Source organism: Nyctereutes procyonoides, unplaced genomic scaffold, assembly GCF_905146905.1.
Source record: "Nyctereutes procyonoides isolate TBG_1078 unplaced genomic scaffold, NYPRO_anot_genome, whole genome shotgun sequence".
NCBI classification, from domain to species: domain Eukaryota; kingdom Metazoa; phylum Chordata; class Mammalia; order Carnivora; family Canidae; genus Nyctereutes; species Nyctereutes procyonoides.
In genome coordinates this window covers 24,836,703-24,851,296 of record NW_026575049.1, presented here as the reverse complement: position 1 = coordinate 24,851,296, position 14,594 = coordinate 24,836,703, and the positions used below count along the sequence as shown (strand labels likewise).

The following is a 14,594-nucleotide window of genomic DNA, read 5'->3' as shown; positions in this document are numbered from 1 at the left end:
TAAGTACCTGAGAGCCCATCTCTTCTCACAGAGCACCTCAAAGGACTGGTATTTAGTAGGACCCCCTTTGGGACATAATGTAATAGTAGGATCTCTGTCGGCCAAAGAGGAGCACCACCTTTAAGAAAGAACTCACCAGGGGGATCCCTGGGTGGCGCAGCGGTTTGGCGCCTGCCTTTGGCCCAGGGCGCGATCCTGGAGACCCGGGATCGAATCCCACATCGGGCTCCTGGTGCATGGAGCCTGCTTCTCCCTCTGCCTGTGTCTCTGCCTCTCTCTCTCTCTCTCTCTCTCTCTCTCTCTCTCTCTGTGACTATCATAAATAAATTAATTTAAAAAAATTAAAAAAAAAAAAAAAAAAAAAGAACTCACCATTCAGCTGTAAAGAGTGCAGCACCTTCCCAAACCCACCACAGCAACTGTGCTGAGGCTTGGCCACTGCTGCCCCACATGTGACTCTTCTACGGGCAATCTCTGCTCTGGAGCTCCTGGCTGGGGAGGCTTGGTGCTCGCCAGAAAGGTCCCACAGTCCAAGGCTCTGGTGGCCCAATTCTGTGCCCTTCCCTCCTCACAGATGCCATATCTGCATTGCTAAAGGCTCTCCCTGTCCAGTTCTGCTTCTTCCCCCTTTATCATGCATGTTACCTGATGAACCCCTGATCCTTGTGTCTGTTACTAGGACACAACACACTGGGACAGAGGCCTCGGCCAGTGCTATGTGCTCTGGGGAGGCCAGAGCAAGAGGAGCTGTAGTGGTGACTGTCAACAAGGCAAGACCTAGGAGGGTATGGACACAGGCAGGGACTGTGGTGGCCTTAGTGGAAGCTTGTCCCCAACCAGTCTGGGCCTGCTCACCATGCAAATCTCACCTTCAACTCTGACTTCTTCTCCAAGGCCTTGGCGATGACTCTGGCTGCCTCCACGCCCACTGTGTTGCCCTCCAGGCGCAGAGCCTCTAAGCCATCAAAGTCTTCAATCTCTTTAATCACGTCTTTGGCTGCCAGGAACAAGAACAGAACCTTAGATTCTGAGAGTCATGAACAGCAGAGGAAGAAGAGAGTCTGGCCACAATCTCGTCACTCACCATTCCAACAGCAATAGTATGCCTACTGTGGCTGGGCCCTGGCTTACCAAGGAGAATCAGGCTGGCTCACACTCTACCAGGGGACTCTGCTACAAAGACAATTCTATCTGTACTGGGTGTTAAAAACAGGCTTATATAGAAGGCTTGGGAGCCAGAGGAGGAAAGAAACTGAGCAGGGAAATGGCATCCAAGTCAGAGGACCACCAGGTACAACAGCATAAAAGGCTCCCAGTGTTACATGATTCATGAGTGGAGTGTTCATTACTGTATTGTTTTTAGTTACGATGAAAAATTCCAAACAAACTAAACGTCCATCAACAGAGAATAGGTTAACTCACCAGAATATGTTAAACAGCTACACTGATGTCATTAAGAACGGTAAAACACCTGACTTGGAAAACATTCATGTCATAGTGATAAGTGAAAACTGAGGTTTTCCACTGGTGTTTGGTCTGATCGCACTTTTAAAATGTGATACCTATTTAAAAATAGATAAATAAAATTAAAAAAATAAAACACTGTTTATTCTTCCACACACACACACACACACACACACACGCAGCTAAACCGCTGCGCCACCCAGGGATCCCTGCTCAATATATTCTTAACGTGGGGATCCCTGGGTGGCTCAGCAGTTTGGTGCCTGCCTTCAGCCCAGCGTGTGATACTGGAGTCCTGGGATCGAGTCCCACATCAGGCTCCCTGCATGGGGCCTGCTTCTCCCTCTACCTGTGTCTCTGTGTCTTCCATGAATAAATAAATAAATAAAATCTTTAAAAAAAATAAAAATAAAAAATAAAGTATCTATAATTATGATCCTAATTATTTAAAAAAAAAAAAGAATGAAAGGGATGCCTGGGTGGCTCAGTGGTTGGGTGTCTGCCTCTGGCTCAGGGAGTGATCCTGACCCTGGGATCAGGTGCATTGGGCTCCCCACGGGGACCCTGCTTCTCCCTCTGTCTGTGTTTCTGCCTCTCTCTCTCTCTGTCTCTCTCATGAATGAATAAAGTCTTTAAAAAAAAAAAAAAACAGAATAAAAGGAAGGAAGGAACTCAGCTACGGTTAGAAAAAAATGTAGAAAAAAAATGCACCAAGATTAATAGTAGTTGTATCCTGGGGTGTGAGATCACAAAGATACGGGTTTTTCTGCCTTCTTCCAATGTTTCTGAATTCTATAGTGAGCAGGTGTTGATTTTAGAATCAACAAAAACATACAAGATGCATGAGACAAAACTCATCTAGTCTGGCTGGCATAAGACAGTGGGGTGAGGTGGTGGGGAAGAGATGGAGATGTGTAAAGGAGAGAAAAGTTGGACTTGACCTCTTAGGTGACAAAGGCCACAGAATGGGTTTCACAAAGGTGATATGCTGCCTGTAAGGAGCTCCCTGAGAAGCTGTCCCAGTGAGGGCCTCTGCATATGCCTCCCTCTCTAGTCGCCTAGCAGCACTTTCTCAGGAACCCCTGATGAACTCCCAGGCAGGTTAGATCCTGCTTGGCAGGTTTCACAGCCCTAATCTCCTCCCAAATGCTGCCTGCTACAATTTTACACTCTTCTCTCTTCTAAATGATTACTTGATCATTATGTGGAGACTTTGTTCATGCTCCTTCTTCATTGGGTCATGAGCTCTGGGCCTTTGCCTCAGCTTACTACCATGCCCCCCAGAGGGGAGTGCTTAACATTCTCCTCCACACCTAGTAAAGTAGTTACTCATCTCTATTCCACAATTGAGTAGTTGAGATACTGAGAGGTTATGTAAAAGCCTACTGAGCTCACACAGCCAGAAACTGATGGCCAGCATTCATTCTCCTTTTTTCATTTCACAACAGAAAGGTTGGCCAGGTATGAGCCTCCCATTTTCTAGAAGGGGAAGCTGAGGTTTCAAAGAATGAAGGAACTCTGCCCAGGAATTCAGGACAAGGATGGAGCTAGGCTTCAGACTGGTCTTTTTTTTTTTCAGACTGGTCTTCTAAAACTCTACCCCTGTGCTCCTCCCCAAATCCTTGCTTCCGTGCATAGCCATGGACTTTATACAGCACTCCCCCAACCCCTGCAAGGAGCCAAGTCCCTCCCCTCCTCCCCTGGGTCCCAGGTGCCTAGATGTCCTCTGTAGCTGGCACAAAGTACACGGTGCAAGGGCTGAAATAATCTCTCAGCCCTTTGGAAGACCTGCTCCAAAACAGAGCCCCTCTAACATCCAGGGATTGGCCAGGTTAGCAAGGAGGCAGGACACCTGCTCACGGGAATGTTTATGCAGTCCTTAAGAGCCAGGCAACAGAGATGCCAGGGCCCCCAAGGGAAGACTTATGCCGTATCAGTGAAAGAAGTACAGAGATACACAGGTTCTGTGCACAAGTTCAATCCTGGGGAGAGTCACAGGCACATGGCGAGTTTGGAAGAATAAGCACCAAAACGGACAAGCAGAGACAGGAAAGGATGGGGACCACTGCTGAGTGGATTCTCTCACTTGGTTTTCAATCCAAATGGGGTTCCATGTAACTCAAATGTGGTTTAGGGATGTGTCCCAATACTCCTGAATAACCAGCTGTCAAGAGGCTGGGCGGCAGGGCTCGCCTTTCAGCCTCCACTGCCTCCACAAAGTAACAAGTTCCATGTTTACTATGCAGCCATGGAAAGCAGAAAGGCCTTTCCTTAGTCCTTAAATGACTTACTGGGGAGAAAAGAGCCTTGTTCCAAGCATCATGGCTTCCTCACACAGGCCTTCCTCTCCTGACTATGCCAGCTCACTGCCAGCCAAGGTGGAGGCCCTTTCTGGGCCCAGGATCCGGCTGCCAGGCTCCTCCACACCACATTCAAGGCTGTCTGCACTGGGCTCCCTATGGCACCCTGATTCCTTCTTGCCCAAGCCCACCCTATGTGTCTCAGCTCCTGTGCCTGACTCACGTGATACTCCCTGCGTCTACTGCCCTCTCCCCTACAATGACAGTTCAACTACCTTATCCATGGGGACTTCCGGGGCCCTCCTAAACCAGAAATGATCCCTTTCCCTTGCCCTATTTCTCACAGCTTTCTGTTCACGTTGCTCATAGTATGCTTCACCTTCTACCCCCTGGCAGTTGAGTACCACCTTCCTACTCCATCTTAGGAGGTCCTCAGAGGCCGGGGCTGTAAGCTGGGCATCCCTGGTGACCAAGAAAATGGGAGGCAACATGTCCAGCCTGAGCTGGTTAACTAGTGATCTGCACAGATTTTAAAGCTAGACAAGCTTGAGCTCTAATCCTAGCTCCATTACCTGTATCTGTGCCCTTAGGCAAGTCCTATTATTTCCCAGGGCTTCACTTTTCCAATCTACAAAATGGGGATGAGACCTACCTCAAGGACTCTTGTGAGGATAAACTTCCTTAAGTCAGGCACTTAAAGAATGCCTGACTCAGCATTCAGGGAATGGCATTTAATAGCAAATTCAGGGGATCCCTGGGTGGCTCAGTGGCTTAGCACCTGCCTTCGGCCCAGGGCATGATCCTGGAATCCCAGGATCGAGTCCCATCCCGCATTGAGCTCCTTGCAGGGAGCCTGCTTCTCCCTCTACCTGTGTCTCTGCCTCTCTCTCTCCCTCTCTGTCTCTCATGAATAAATAAAATCTTAAAAAAAGGGGGATCCCTGGGTGGCTCAGCAGTTTAACGCCTGCCTTTGGCCCGGGGCGCAATCCTGGGGTCCTGGGATCGAGTCCCATGTCGGCTCCCGGCATAGAGCCTGCTTCTCCCTCCTCCTGTGCCTCTGCCTCTCTGCCTCTCTCTCTCTCTCTCATGAATAAATAAATATTTTTTTAAAAATCTTAAAAAAAAAAAAGCAAATTCATCTTTACTGAACTGAGCTGTCTACTGACAAACACAAGAATAGGGACTTAGCTGACCTCTGTTAAAATCCCAGCTCTGGGGATGCCTGGGTGGCTCAGCGGATGAGCTTCTGCCTTCGGCTCAGGGTGTGATCCTGGAGACCCGGGATCGAGTCCCGCATCGGGCTCCCTGCATGGAGCCTGCTTCCCCCTCTGCCTGTGTCTCTGCCTCTCTCTCTCTCTGTATCTCTCATGAATAAATAAATAGATTTAAAAAAAAAAATAAAATAAAATAAAATCCCAGCTCTGCTACTTACCAGCTAGATGACCTTGGGCAAGTTAGGTTTTCCAAATCTCTTCTCCTTATTTATAAAATGGTAACATTTCTACATCCCCCCCCTCAGGGATGACGTGTGATCGGAAGTGATAACAGCACAGGGAGGGACTCTGTAAATGTTAAGGCCCTTCAGAGACATCAGGAATGTGCACTGCCATGCTCCTGACAACCTGAGAACTCCAGTTTCTGAGGCAGGGCAGGGGAGCAAGCTTGCCTGCAATCCATGACAACCAGGCAAGTCCAGACCAGTTTCCCTGGTTGGGCCAGAACCTCAAGAGTCCTTACAAGTGCTGGCGTAGGTGCCTTCACTTCCAAATGTCAGGGGATTCAGGGTTGACCAGTGTTAGCCATGCTTTGGCCAGGGATGAACAAACAAGGCCTGCATTCTGCTTCCTAATTCCCTCCAGTCCTGGTTCCTATACACAGACAAGAACATCCCTCCCTCTTCCAGGGGCATTCCGTTGCACGGACCAGACCTCCCAAGAGGGCCTTACCTCTGGGAAAGCCAACCAGTATTCCCAAAACCAGTCTGGGATCATAGTGGTAAAGGTGGGAAGTAAGAAGTCAGGGACTAGACCCCGACACTGCTGTTGTGATCCTTTGTTGTTTACTATCTCCTCCCACTAAGACATAAAGTGGCCCTTCCCACCAGCCAACCTAAGCTGTCACCAGCAAGGATGGCCTCCAAAAACATGATGACTAGCAGGGAAGCCTATATACGACCTTGTGGGCACATCTTTGAGCCTCACTCTAAAAGGGACCCAAAACTATCTCACAGAGCTACTAGGTAACAAACGTGATAATGTAGCTAAACAAGCTGGAACAGGAGTCATTGGCACACTCCCTTTCCTCCCTTGGGCCAGCCCAAGCAGGAACTCACCATCTTCCGCAGTGTTGAGTTTGAGGCTCTTGCCCTTGAAACTCAGCTGACCCCCAGCCACCTGGGTTTTGGCAAGTGTCTCTGCTAGCTTGGCAATGTCTTCAGAGGCCATGCTGGCCACGTTGCTGGGCTCCCCCGGAAATCTGCAAACTGAGCAGGATGAAGTTTCATTAAGAGACAGGAGTCTCCTGGGGCCCCCTGGTTGGGGAGGGCAGGGTAGGGCATCAGCCCTTTCAGGGGCTTAACACCCCCTCCTCCATGGAGACTCAACTAAACTACTGGGAGAAATGAAAACACTATTAGGTAAGGAACAATTCTAGAAAGGTGGAGAAAGTGACAAGAGTAGTAAAATCATGTTTTAGCCCCTGAAGGATTACTAGCTTATTTTAACTCCTCGCCTGCCCCAATGGCCCTAGCTGGGACACCAAGCACAGCCATCTGAGCTGCCCATCTTCTGGGCTCCCAGTGAATGGTAGTTGGGCCCAGACCAATAGCTGCAATGCAAAGAGCTTACTCCAGGCACACACCTGCCTGATCATCCTGGCTGCTCTCTGTTTGAGGGTCCCATTCCTCAAACAGGACTAGGATAGCTAAGGGATCCAGGTTATCCATCCCGCGAAATGCCCCACCACCCACGCTGGCATGTCTCTGGGGATGGGGCACAGGTGTCAGCCCACTGCCTGTCTGGTTTCAACCTTAGCCAGAAGACTAGGCAACCCATGGTGGCCAAACCTCAGGGGTTCCTAGGAAACCAGAGGTCTCTACATCACAACAGCCACCATCACAATAGACCAAGGGCAGAGCTGCTGAAGAAAGGAGCTTCTGGCCTGGAAGAACTCGACAGATTGGCAGAAAAGACCACTCCATTTCCCTAAAGAGGAAATGGCAGGTCATCAGGGGAGACCAAGGATGATGGATATGGAAGACAGAACGAGGAAGGGCCCACAAAAACTCCTTCTTACCCAGAACATGTCCTTCCCCAATCTATTCATCCTCAAGATACAACTGTAATGGCTCCCCAATCCTCCAACTCCCCCCAGGCTTCCTCTGGGCTCCTATAGCCAGCCTCCCACCTCCTTCTCCTTATCTTAACCCTGATCACCCTGGCTTGCCAATCTTTACAAATATGTATGAATTATTCTCCTAGATAAGAAGGCGCTACTCATTCATTCAATAAACATTTATTGGGTATTACTATGTTCTGGACGTTGCTCTAGATACCAGAACCAAGCAGTGAATGAAGCAAAAATACTGCCCTCTCTCTTTTTTTATAAGATTTTATTTTTATTTATTTATTTTTTAAGATTTTATTTTTTTAAGTAATCTCTATGCCCAACATGGGTCACAAACCCACAACTCTGAGATCGAGTCACATGTTCTACCAAATGAGCCAGCTGGGCACCTCTTAAAACATGTGTTCTAAATACGATATGTGGAATCTTATTTGTGTAAGTGATAAAAACAAACAGAGAAGGGGGTAAGGAGTTTTAAGGGGGTTGCGATTTATTTATTTATTTATTTATAAAGATTTTATTTATTCATGAGAGACATAGAAAGAGAGATAGAGACATAGGCAGAGGGAGAAGCAGGCTCCCTGTGGGAAGCCTGATGTGGGAATTGATCCCAGGACGTTGGGACCCTGGCATCACGCCCTGAGCCAAAGGCAGACGCTCAACCACTGAGCCACTCAGGTGCCCCGAGGGGGTTGCAATTTAAAACAGATTGGTCCAAAAAAAATAAATAAATAAATAAAAATAAAAATAAAACAGATTGGTTAGAGAGGCACCTGATGGCTCAGTAGGTCAAGTGTTCAACTATTGATCTCAGCTCAGGACTTGATCTCAGGGTCATAAGTTCAAGCCCCACGCTGGGCTCCAGGATGGGCATAGTACCTAGGTTAAAAACAAACAAACAGGGAAGCCAGGGTGGCTCAGGGGGTTTAGCACCGCCTTCAGCCCAGGGCGTGATCCTGGAGTCCCAGGATCAAGTCCCACGTCAGGCTCCCTGCATGGAGCCGGTTTCTCCCTCTGCCTTGTCTCTGCCTCTCTCTCTCTCTCTCTCTCTCTCTCTCTCTCTCATAAATAAATGAAATATTTAAAAAACAAACAAACAAAAAGACCCACAATAACAACAAACCAGAACGGTTAGGAAGATATTAGGAAAGAAAGACTTGGAGGTCATCAGATTAGGCCAGGCAGATATCTGGGGGAAGAGCATTCCTGCAAACAGAATAGCTAAAGCAAAGGCTTTCATGGGGGGAAGGAGAGATCCGAGGAACTGCAAGGAGACCTGTGGGGCTGGAGTGCAGAAGAGGGAAGGAGAAAGAAAGCAAGAAATGAGAAAAGAGAATCAGCAAGAGGCCCAAGTCGCAAAGGCCATTTAAAGAATGCAGCTTTTACTGAGTGAAAAGGAGAGCCACTGGTGGGTTTCTAGCAGAGAAGACCAGACTCTGACAGATGTTTTGACAGCAACTTAGGGCCTGGCATCTAGAAGGTACCCCAAGAATGAAGAGATGAAGCTGGGGGGACGGGGGGGGGGGACCCTAGCCTGAAACCCAGCCACCACTTGCAATTCTGGGAATGGGACAATTTTCGGCAAAAAAAAAAAAAAAAATGGTGGTGGGGCTCCCAGACACGTTCCTACTGGAACACACCGCTCCTCTGCTGGAAAGGGGCCTATTCCTCAGTCCACTACACGCACGCACCATCCACTTTAAAGACTAGGAGGCCAAAGCACAGAGAGTGCTTGAGCTGTCCAAGGTCTGCACAGGGTCAGCCGCAGAGCAAAGACAAGCAGGCGATACGCCAACAGCGCTTTCCTTTCCCGGCACCAAAGCCGCAGATTTTCTCGGGTGCGCATCTCTGGCTCGTGCGAAGCGTCCGCTGCGACTCATGCCGATTCCGCGGCCACGGCGGCAGCCCGGGCCCTCGGCGGGCGTGGGGCCACTGGGAAGCGGCGGCAGGGGAGCGACGAGCGACGCGCGACGCGGGCCGCTAATGACAGGCGGGAGGCGCGGGAGCCCCATCCGGGAGCCCGGGAGGCCGCGCACCGCCCCCAGTTGTCACCGACGCCTAGGAGGGACGCCAGTGCCGGCAGCTGCGCCAAACGCCCTCGCCAAGCCTCAGTTTCCCCATCTGGGAAAGGGGCCTGCGCCCCCCAGCACCACCTCTCTCAGCCCCTCCGCGCTCAGCCGCCAGAGCGCAGGGAGAGAAGGCCCAGAAGACCCCCCCGCCGAAGGCGCTCAGGGGCGCCACACCTTCCCCGCCCAGCTGCAGGGCCGCGCCGCCCCCCGCCCCCCTCCCAGGCAGGTGACGGGGAAAGGAAGTGGACCCCGACCCTCACCGTAAACAGGCGGCGCCGCCGCGTGAGGAGACCTAAGCGCGCGCGTCCGCCCGGCAGGGGCGGGGACTGATTTAGGGTCCGGGTCAGGTCAGGTCGGGGTCGCCGCCTCCGAGCCCAGAGGTCCCGGTACGCGGCGTGCTCTTCCGTCAGCTCTGCCGGCTTCTCGCCACTCCCGTCTCCGACACCACCTGCTCCCCGCACGGTGGCGGATGATGGCGGAGGAGGAGGATTTTGAAAGCCGGCAGTTTCTTTCCTTCGATTTGATTTGTTCGAGGCCCAGGCCGAGTTCCCCTTCCCTCGCACGCGCGGCCTATCGGGTATGGTAGTCCAGTTCTTCTGTGCGGGCCGCGGCGGCCGCGGCAGGGGCGCGCCCGCGAACTACCAGTCCCGTGATGCACCGCATCCCAGCGCGCCTCCGCCGGCTCCCTCTGCGCCCTCCCTTTTCAGCTTCTGGCTCTTTCTCCAGGAGGCCACAGGGCGGCGTGTAGCCCGGAGAGCCCAGAGACTACAATTCCCGTGATGCCCTGCGGTCCAGCCGACTCAGCCCTTCCGGAAAGGTTCACATTCAATAACTTTATTGACAAACTCCCGAAGGCGAGCGACTGGATTTGTTCAGCGACAAATAGGTATCTATTTCCTCAAAGGAGAGCCTCGTCTTTTTTCCTCCCATGAAATTGAGAGGTCATTGGAAGTCTTTCACATAAGGAGCCGCAAGTTATTTGATAATTAAAAAGGGGAACTAGTTACGCTATGATAGAGAAGCTGAGACACCATCTTAACCGAATCGTCCACGTTAACATCAGTGGCACGACAAACCGACGTCCATTGCACACCTGCTGATGTGATGCACTGAGAAGGACACAGCGTCACCATGCAGCCAGTGCATAAAATTAATCTAATCCTGAAGAAGCATCAGCCAAACCCAAACTGAGTTACAGTTTCTTTGCTACAGAATAACTGATCCGTACCCTTGCAAAAATGACTGTCATGAAAGACAAAGAAAATCTGAGGAACTGTTGCAGACTAAAGGAAACTGAAAAGACGTGACAACTAAATGCGATCAATGCTTGTACGTTGGATCCTGGGCTGGGGAGTATATTACTATAAAGGGCAATATTGAGACAATTAGCAAAACTTGCTGCGTCTTAGCTGATAGTATTGTATCAATGTTAAATTTGTTGATTTGTATTATTGTGCTGGGTTATGTAAGAGACTGCCCTTACTCTTGAGAACGTATGCTGAAGTAATAGCGGTGTGATATCAGCAACAGACTGGCCACTGGCTCAAAAAATGTATATATACATGGAGAGAGAGTGCAAATGTGTCCAGATGTTCAAAATAAGTGAATCTGGGTGAGGGGTAGATGGGAGTTCTTTGAACACTTCTGCCATTTTCTTGTAGGTTTGAATTTTTTAGGTATCAGAACACAAATAACTTTTCTTTTTTTTCTTTTCGCAAAGAACATTTATCCATTATATAAATAACATGTGTTTGCTATAAATACTTCAACCAACATAGAACAGGATAAAGAGAAAAGTAAACATTACCCCAGAAACTCTAGCACTCAGAGATAATCACCATCAACATATGCAGCCTTCTCCAAAGTCACCTCTCACAACTTGGCCCACGCATATGCTTTTGCTTTACCTGCAATTGAAAGTTAAATAGATTATGTGCCAGATCTTTTCACACACAGTTAATTCAATCTTTACAACCACAAAGGAAGCAGACACCATTGCCACCCCTTTCAGCACAGAGATGAGAAAACAAGCTCCATACCCTGGTTCACGCCACTACTGAGATGTGGGCCCACTTTTCACCCTCCCTGTCGTCCTCTGCCTACAAGGCCCATGTCAAATGCCACCTCCTCCGGGAGGCTTTTCTACATCACTCTGTCCAGAATGAGTCATCTTGCTCTGGGCCCCAAAGCACACTGCAAGCCCTCACAGCAGTCGATATGCAGCTCTGAGGGCTTTTTCACAACATTAATAGTATCATTGGCAGTGTCTTTATCCACCTGGGAGAGCCTTGGGGCAGCTATCATACCCATCTTGGCAGCATCTTTTCCCAGATTCACCTGTCATAGCTGCTTTACGTTTCCTCATTTGAACTGGATTCCGGGGGATCCCTGGGTGGCGCAGCGGTTTGGCGCCTGCCTTTGGCCCAGGGCGCGATCCTGGAGACCCGGGATCGAGTCCCACGTCGGGCTCCCGGTGCATGGAGCCCGCTTCTCCCTCTGCCTGTGTCTCTGCCTCTCTCTCTCTCTCTCTCTCTGTGACTATCACAAATAAATAAAAAAAAAAAAAAATTGAACTGGATTCCGATCAGGGTCACTGGATGTTTGCTTAAAATGAGTCATCATCTGAGAAGGCTAAGATGCTCCCAATTAGGCCTGATGCTATTTCTGTGCTGATTACCACTCGGACTGATCAAATCAGTCTGGATTTTCCTTGGGGTGATCCCCAGCCTCCTTTGTCCAGTTTTACTTCCTAAGGCCTCCCTTGGCCCTCTGACAAAGACCTCCCAAAGGGAAGAGGAGGGCAGATGGTACAACATATATTTTTTAAAGGTTTTATTTATTTATTCATGAGAGACATAGAGAGGCAGAGACACAGGGAGAGGGAGAAGCAAGCTTCCCGCGGGGAGACTGATGCGGGACTCGATCTGAAGACCCAGGATCGGGCAGCCCTGGTGGTGCAGTGGTTTGGTCCTGCCTGAAGCCTGGGGTGTGATCCTGAAGACCCGGGATCAAGTCCCACGTTGAGCTCCCTGCGTGGAGCCTGCTTCTCCCTCTGCCTGTGTCTCTGCCTCTCTCTGTGTGTGTGTGTCTCTCATGAATAAATAAATAAAATCTTAAAAAAAAAAAAAAAAAGACCCAGGATCATGACCTGAGCCAAAGGCAGACGCTCAACCGCTGAGCCACCCAGGTGCCCCTAATCAGTAAAACATCTTAAGTGATCTCCCCATCCTCGCCAAGCCAATAATCTAAGGTTTTCAGGACTAGAAGGGAATTCTTAGCAGAAACAACAATGGCCTTCAGAGTCGGCCTGGCTGGCTCAGTCCATAGAACATGCAAGCCTTGATCTCAGGGTCATGTGCTCAAGCTCCATGCTGGGTATGGAGTCTACTTAGAATTAAAAAAAAAAAAAGGAAAGAAATTTAAAGTAAGACTCTTGACCCCGATCTAATTTAAGAAGAAAGAAAAAGAAACAGTGGCCTTCAAGGGCCAGAGAGGTATTAGGAGGTAATGGGAGCCTGGTGGAGCTTGTGGAGAACCAGAGTAGATGTCCTGCTCTAATGTGTTCACATCCAAAGCTCAAAATCACCAGACCAGCCAGACATCACTGCTTAGCAATCCAGATTCTGTTTGTTACTCCTGAATCTAGATTCTACCTCAAACCACTTTAAAATGGGAAGACTGAGGGATCCCTGGGTGGCTCAGCGGTTTAGCGCCTGCCTTTGGCCCAGGGCGCAATCCTGGAGTCCCGGGATCAAGTCCCACGTCAGGCTCCTGGCATGGAGCCCGCTTCTCCCTCCTCCTGTGTCTCTGCCCCCCCCCCCTCTCTCTCTCTCTCTCTCTCTCATAAACAAATAAATAAATCTTAAAAAATAAATAAAATGGGAAGACTGAGGTTTAAAAAGATGAAGAAGGTTCCCCAAGGGTACACAGTGAGTCAGAGTTGTCCCGAGACATCAGTGTTTCCAAGCAACACATGTGTATCATCTCTCCACTTTCTGCAGCTCTCTCTCCCTTCAACGTTATCACCTGAGGGCTAGTTTGTTTGCCAAGAGCAGTAAATGGAATCATAGCCTTTGACAGATAGAGCCATTTCACACCACCCCTTTCTTCTTTTCAACAGGCAAAGAATTGAGGACCAAAGAGGGTAAAAAAATCTGCCCAAATTACACAGTAATTTAGACAAGAGATTGTAGATTTTTTTTAAGTAAGCTCTGTGCCCAACATGGGGCTTGAACTCACAACCCTGTCATCAAGAGTTGCATGCTCTATCAACTGAATCAGCTAGGTACCCCCAAGATAAGAGACAGCAGAAGCCAGATCCCTGGGGTCCTTTTCAATAGACATGCAAAACAAGTCATTTTGTGAGTATGAGGTGGGTATAAGGGGAAAAGGGAATGCTTTAGACCTTTCTGTCTTTGTTATGCAGCTTTTCTTTCCTCTTTTTTAAAAGAATGTTTTGAAGAAAAAAAGCAGGCTTCCTCTGATTCGTTTGGTTTACTTTGACTGAGTGTTTTAAATTCCGTTGTGGTGCCTGAAAGCAAACTTAATTGCTAATTGTAAGTGGAATAAATAACAATATTTATACTGGTTTCCTGAAGAGCTACCAAGGCTGCAGACTTGCCATTTAGTGAGATCAAAAACAAATGCCTGAATTATGCCAGACATGTGAGGAATGTGGAGAGAAATTCTCAAGATCCAGCTGGGTACGGGTGCTCGCCTAGGGCCCCTAGAGAAAGGTGGTGGGCTTGGCCCACCAGTATTGCAAGGGAGCTGTCCCCTCATCCCCAAGGGTCACCACCCCTGGTGGGAAGGGGTTGCTACATTATCTGTTAAAGACCACTCAAACCACATTCCCCCCTAGGTTCAAGCCCAGGGCTCCCCATCAGAATACATGACCTTTTCAAACTTTGATAAATAACAGTAAAAATAATTCATTCCCCCCACAAATAGTAATCGAGTATCCACCATGTACAAGGCACTGTTCTGGCTCTGGGAATCCAAAGGTGAGTGAGACAGAAAAGGATGTTGTCTGGAGGAGCTTAAATTAGGATCTAACGTTTCTGGAGAGTTTCCTGACACCAAATGCTTTTGGTAGATTATTTTTTCTTTTAAAAATTATCTTGGGGGATCCCTGGGTGGCTCAGCGGTTTGGCGCCTGCCTTTGGCCCAGGCCGGGATTCTGGAGTCCCGGGATCGAGTCCCGCGCCGGGCTCCGGCATGGAGCCTGCTTCTCCCTCTGCTTGTGTCTTTGACCCTCTCTCTCTCTCTCTCTCTCATGAATAAATAAATAAATCTTAAAAAAAAAAATTCTTTTGTTCCAGAGTGCCTGGGTGGCTGGTTCAGTTGGTTAAGTGTCTGCCTTTGGCTCAGGTCATGATCTCAGGGTCCTGGGATGGAGCCCCACATTGGGCTCCCT

The 14,594-nt window shown here is 49.2% G+C and overlaps 1 protein-coding gene across 2 annotated transcripts in view; it reads right to left on the bottom strand.

Moving 5' to 3' along the window:
* The window catches only part of RANGAP1 (Ran GTPase activating protein 1), a 31,536-nt gene extending 21,860 nt beyond the window's left edge, over positions 1–9,676 (bottom strand). Inside the window, exons 1-3 of one of the 2 annotated variants that reach the window (XM_055328444.1) lie at positions 9,439–9,676; positions 6,097–6,246; positions 870–997 (exon numbers count right to left, since the gene is read on the bottom strand). In XM_055328444.1, coding sequence (XP_055184419.1) covers positions 870–997; positions 6,097–6,208 — 240 coding nt within the window. In that variant the 5' untranslated portion in view covers positions 6,209–6,246; positions 9,439–9,676. Of the gene's footprint in view, positions 1–869; positions 998–1,422; positions 1,563–6,096; positions 6,247–9,438 lie in introns of those variants that run through there. The other variant, XM_055328445.1, reaches the window with a different exon arrangement.
* Positions 9,677–14,594: the final 4,918 nt, after the last annotated feature.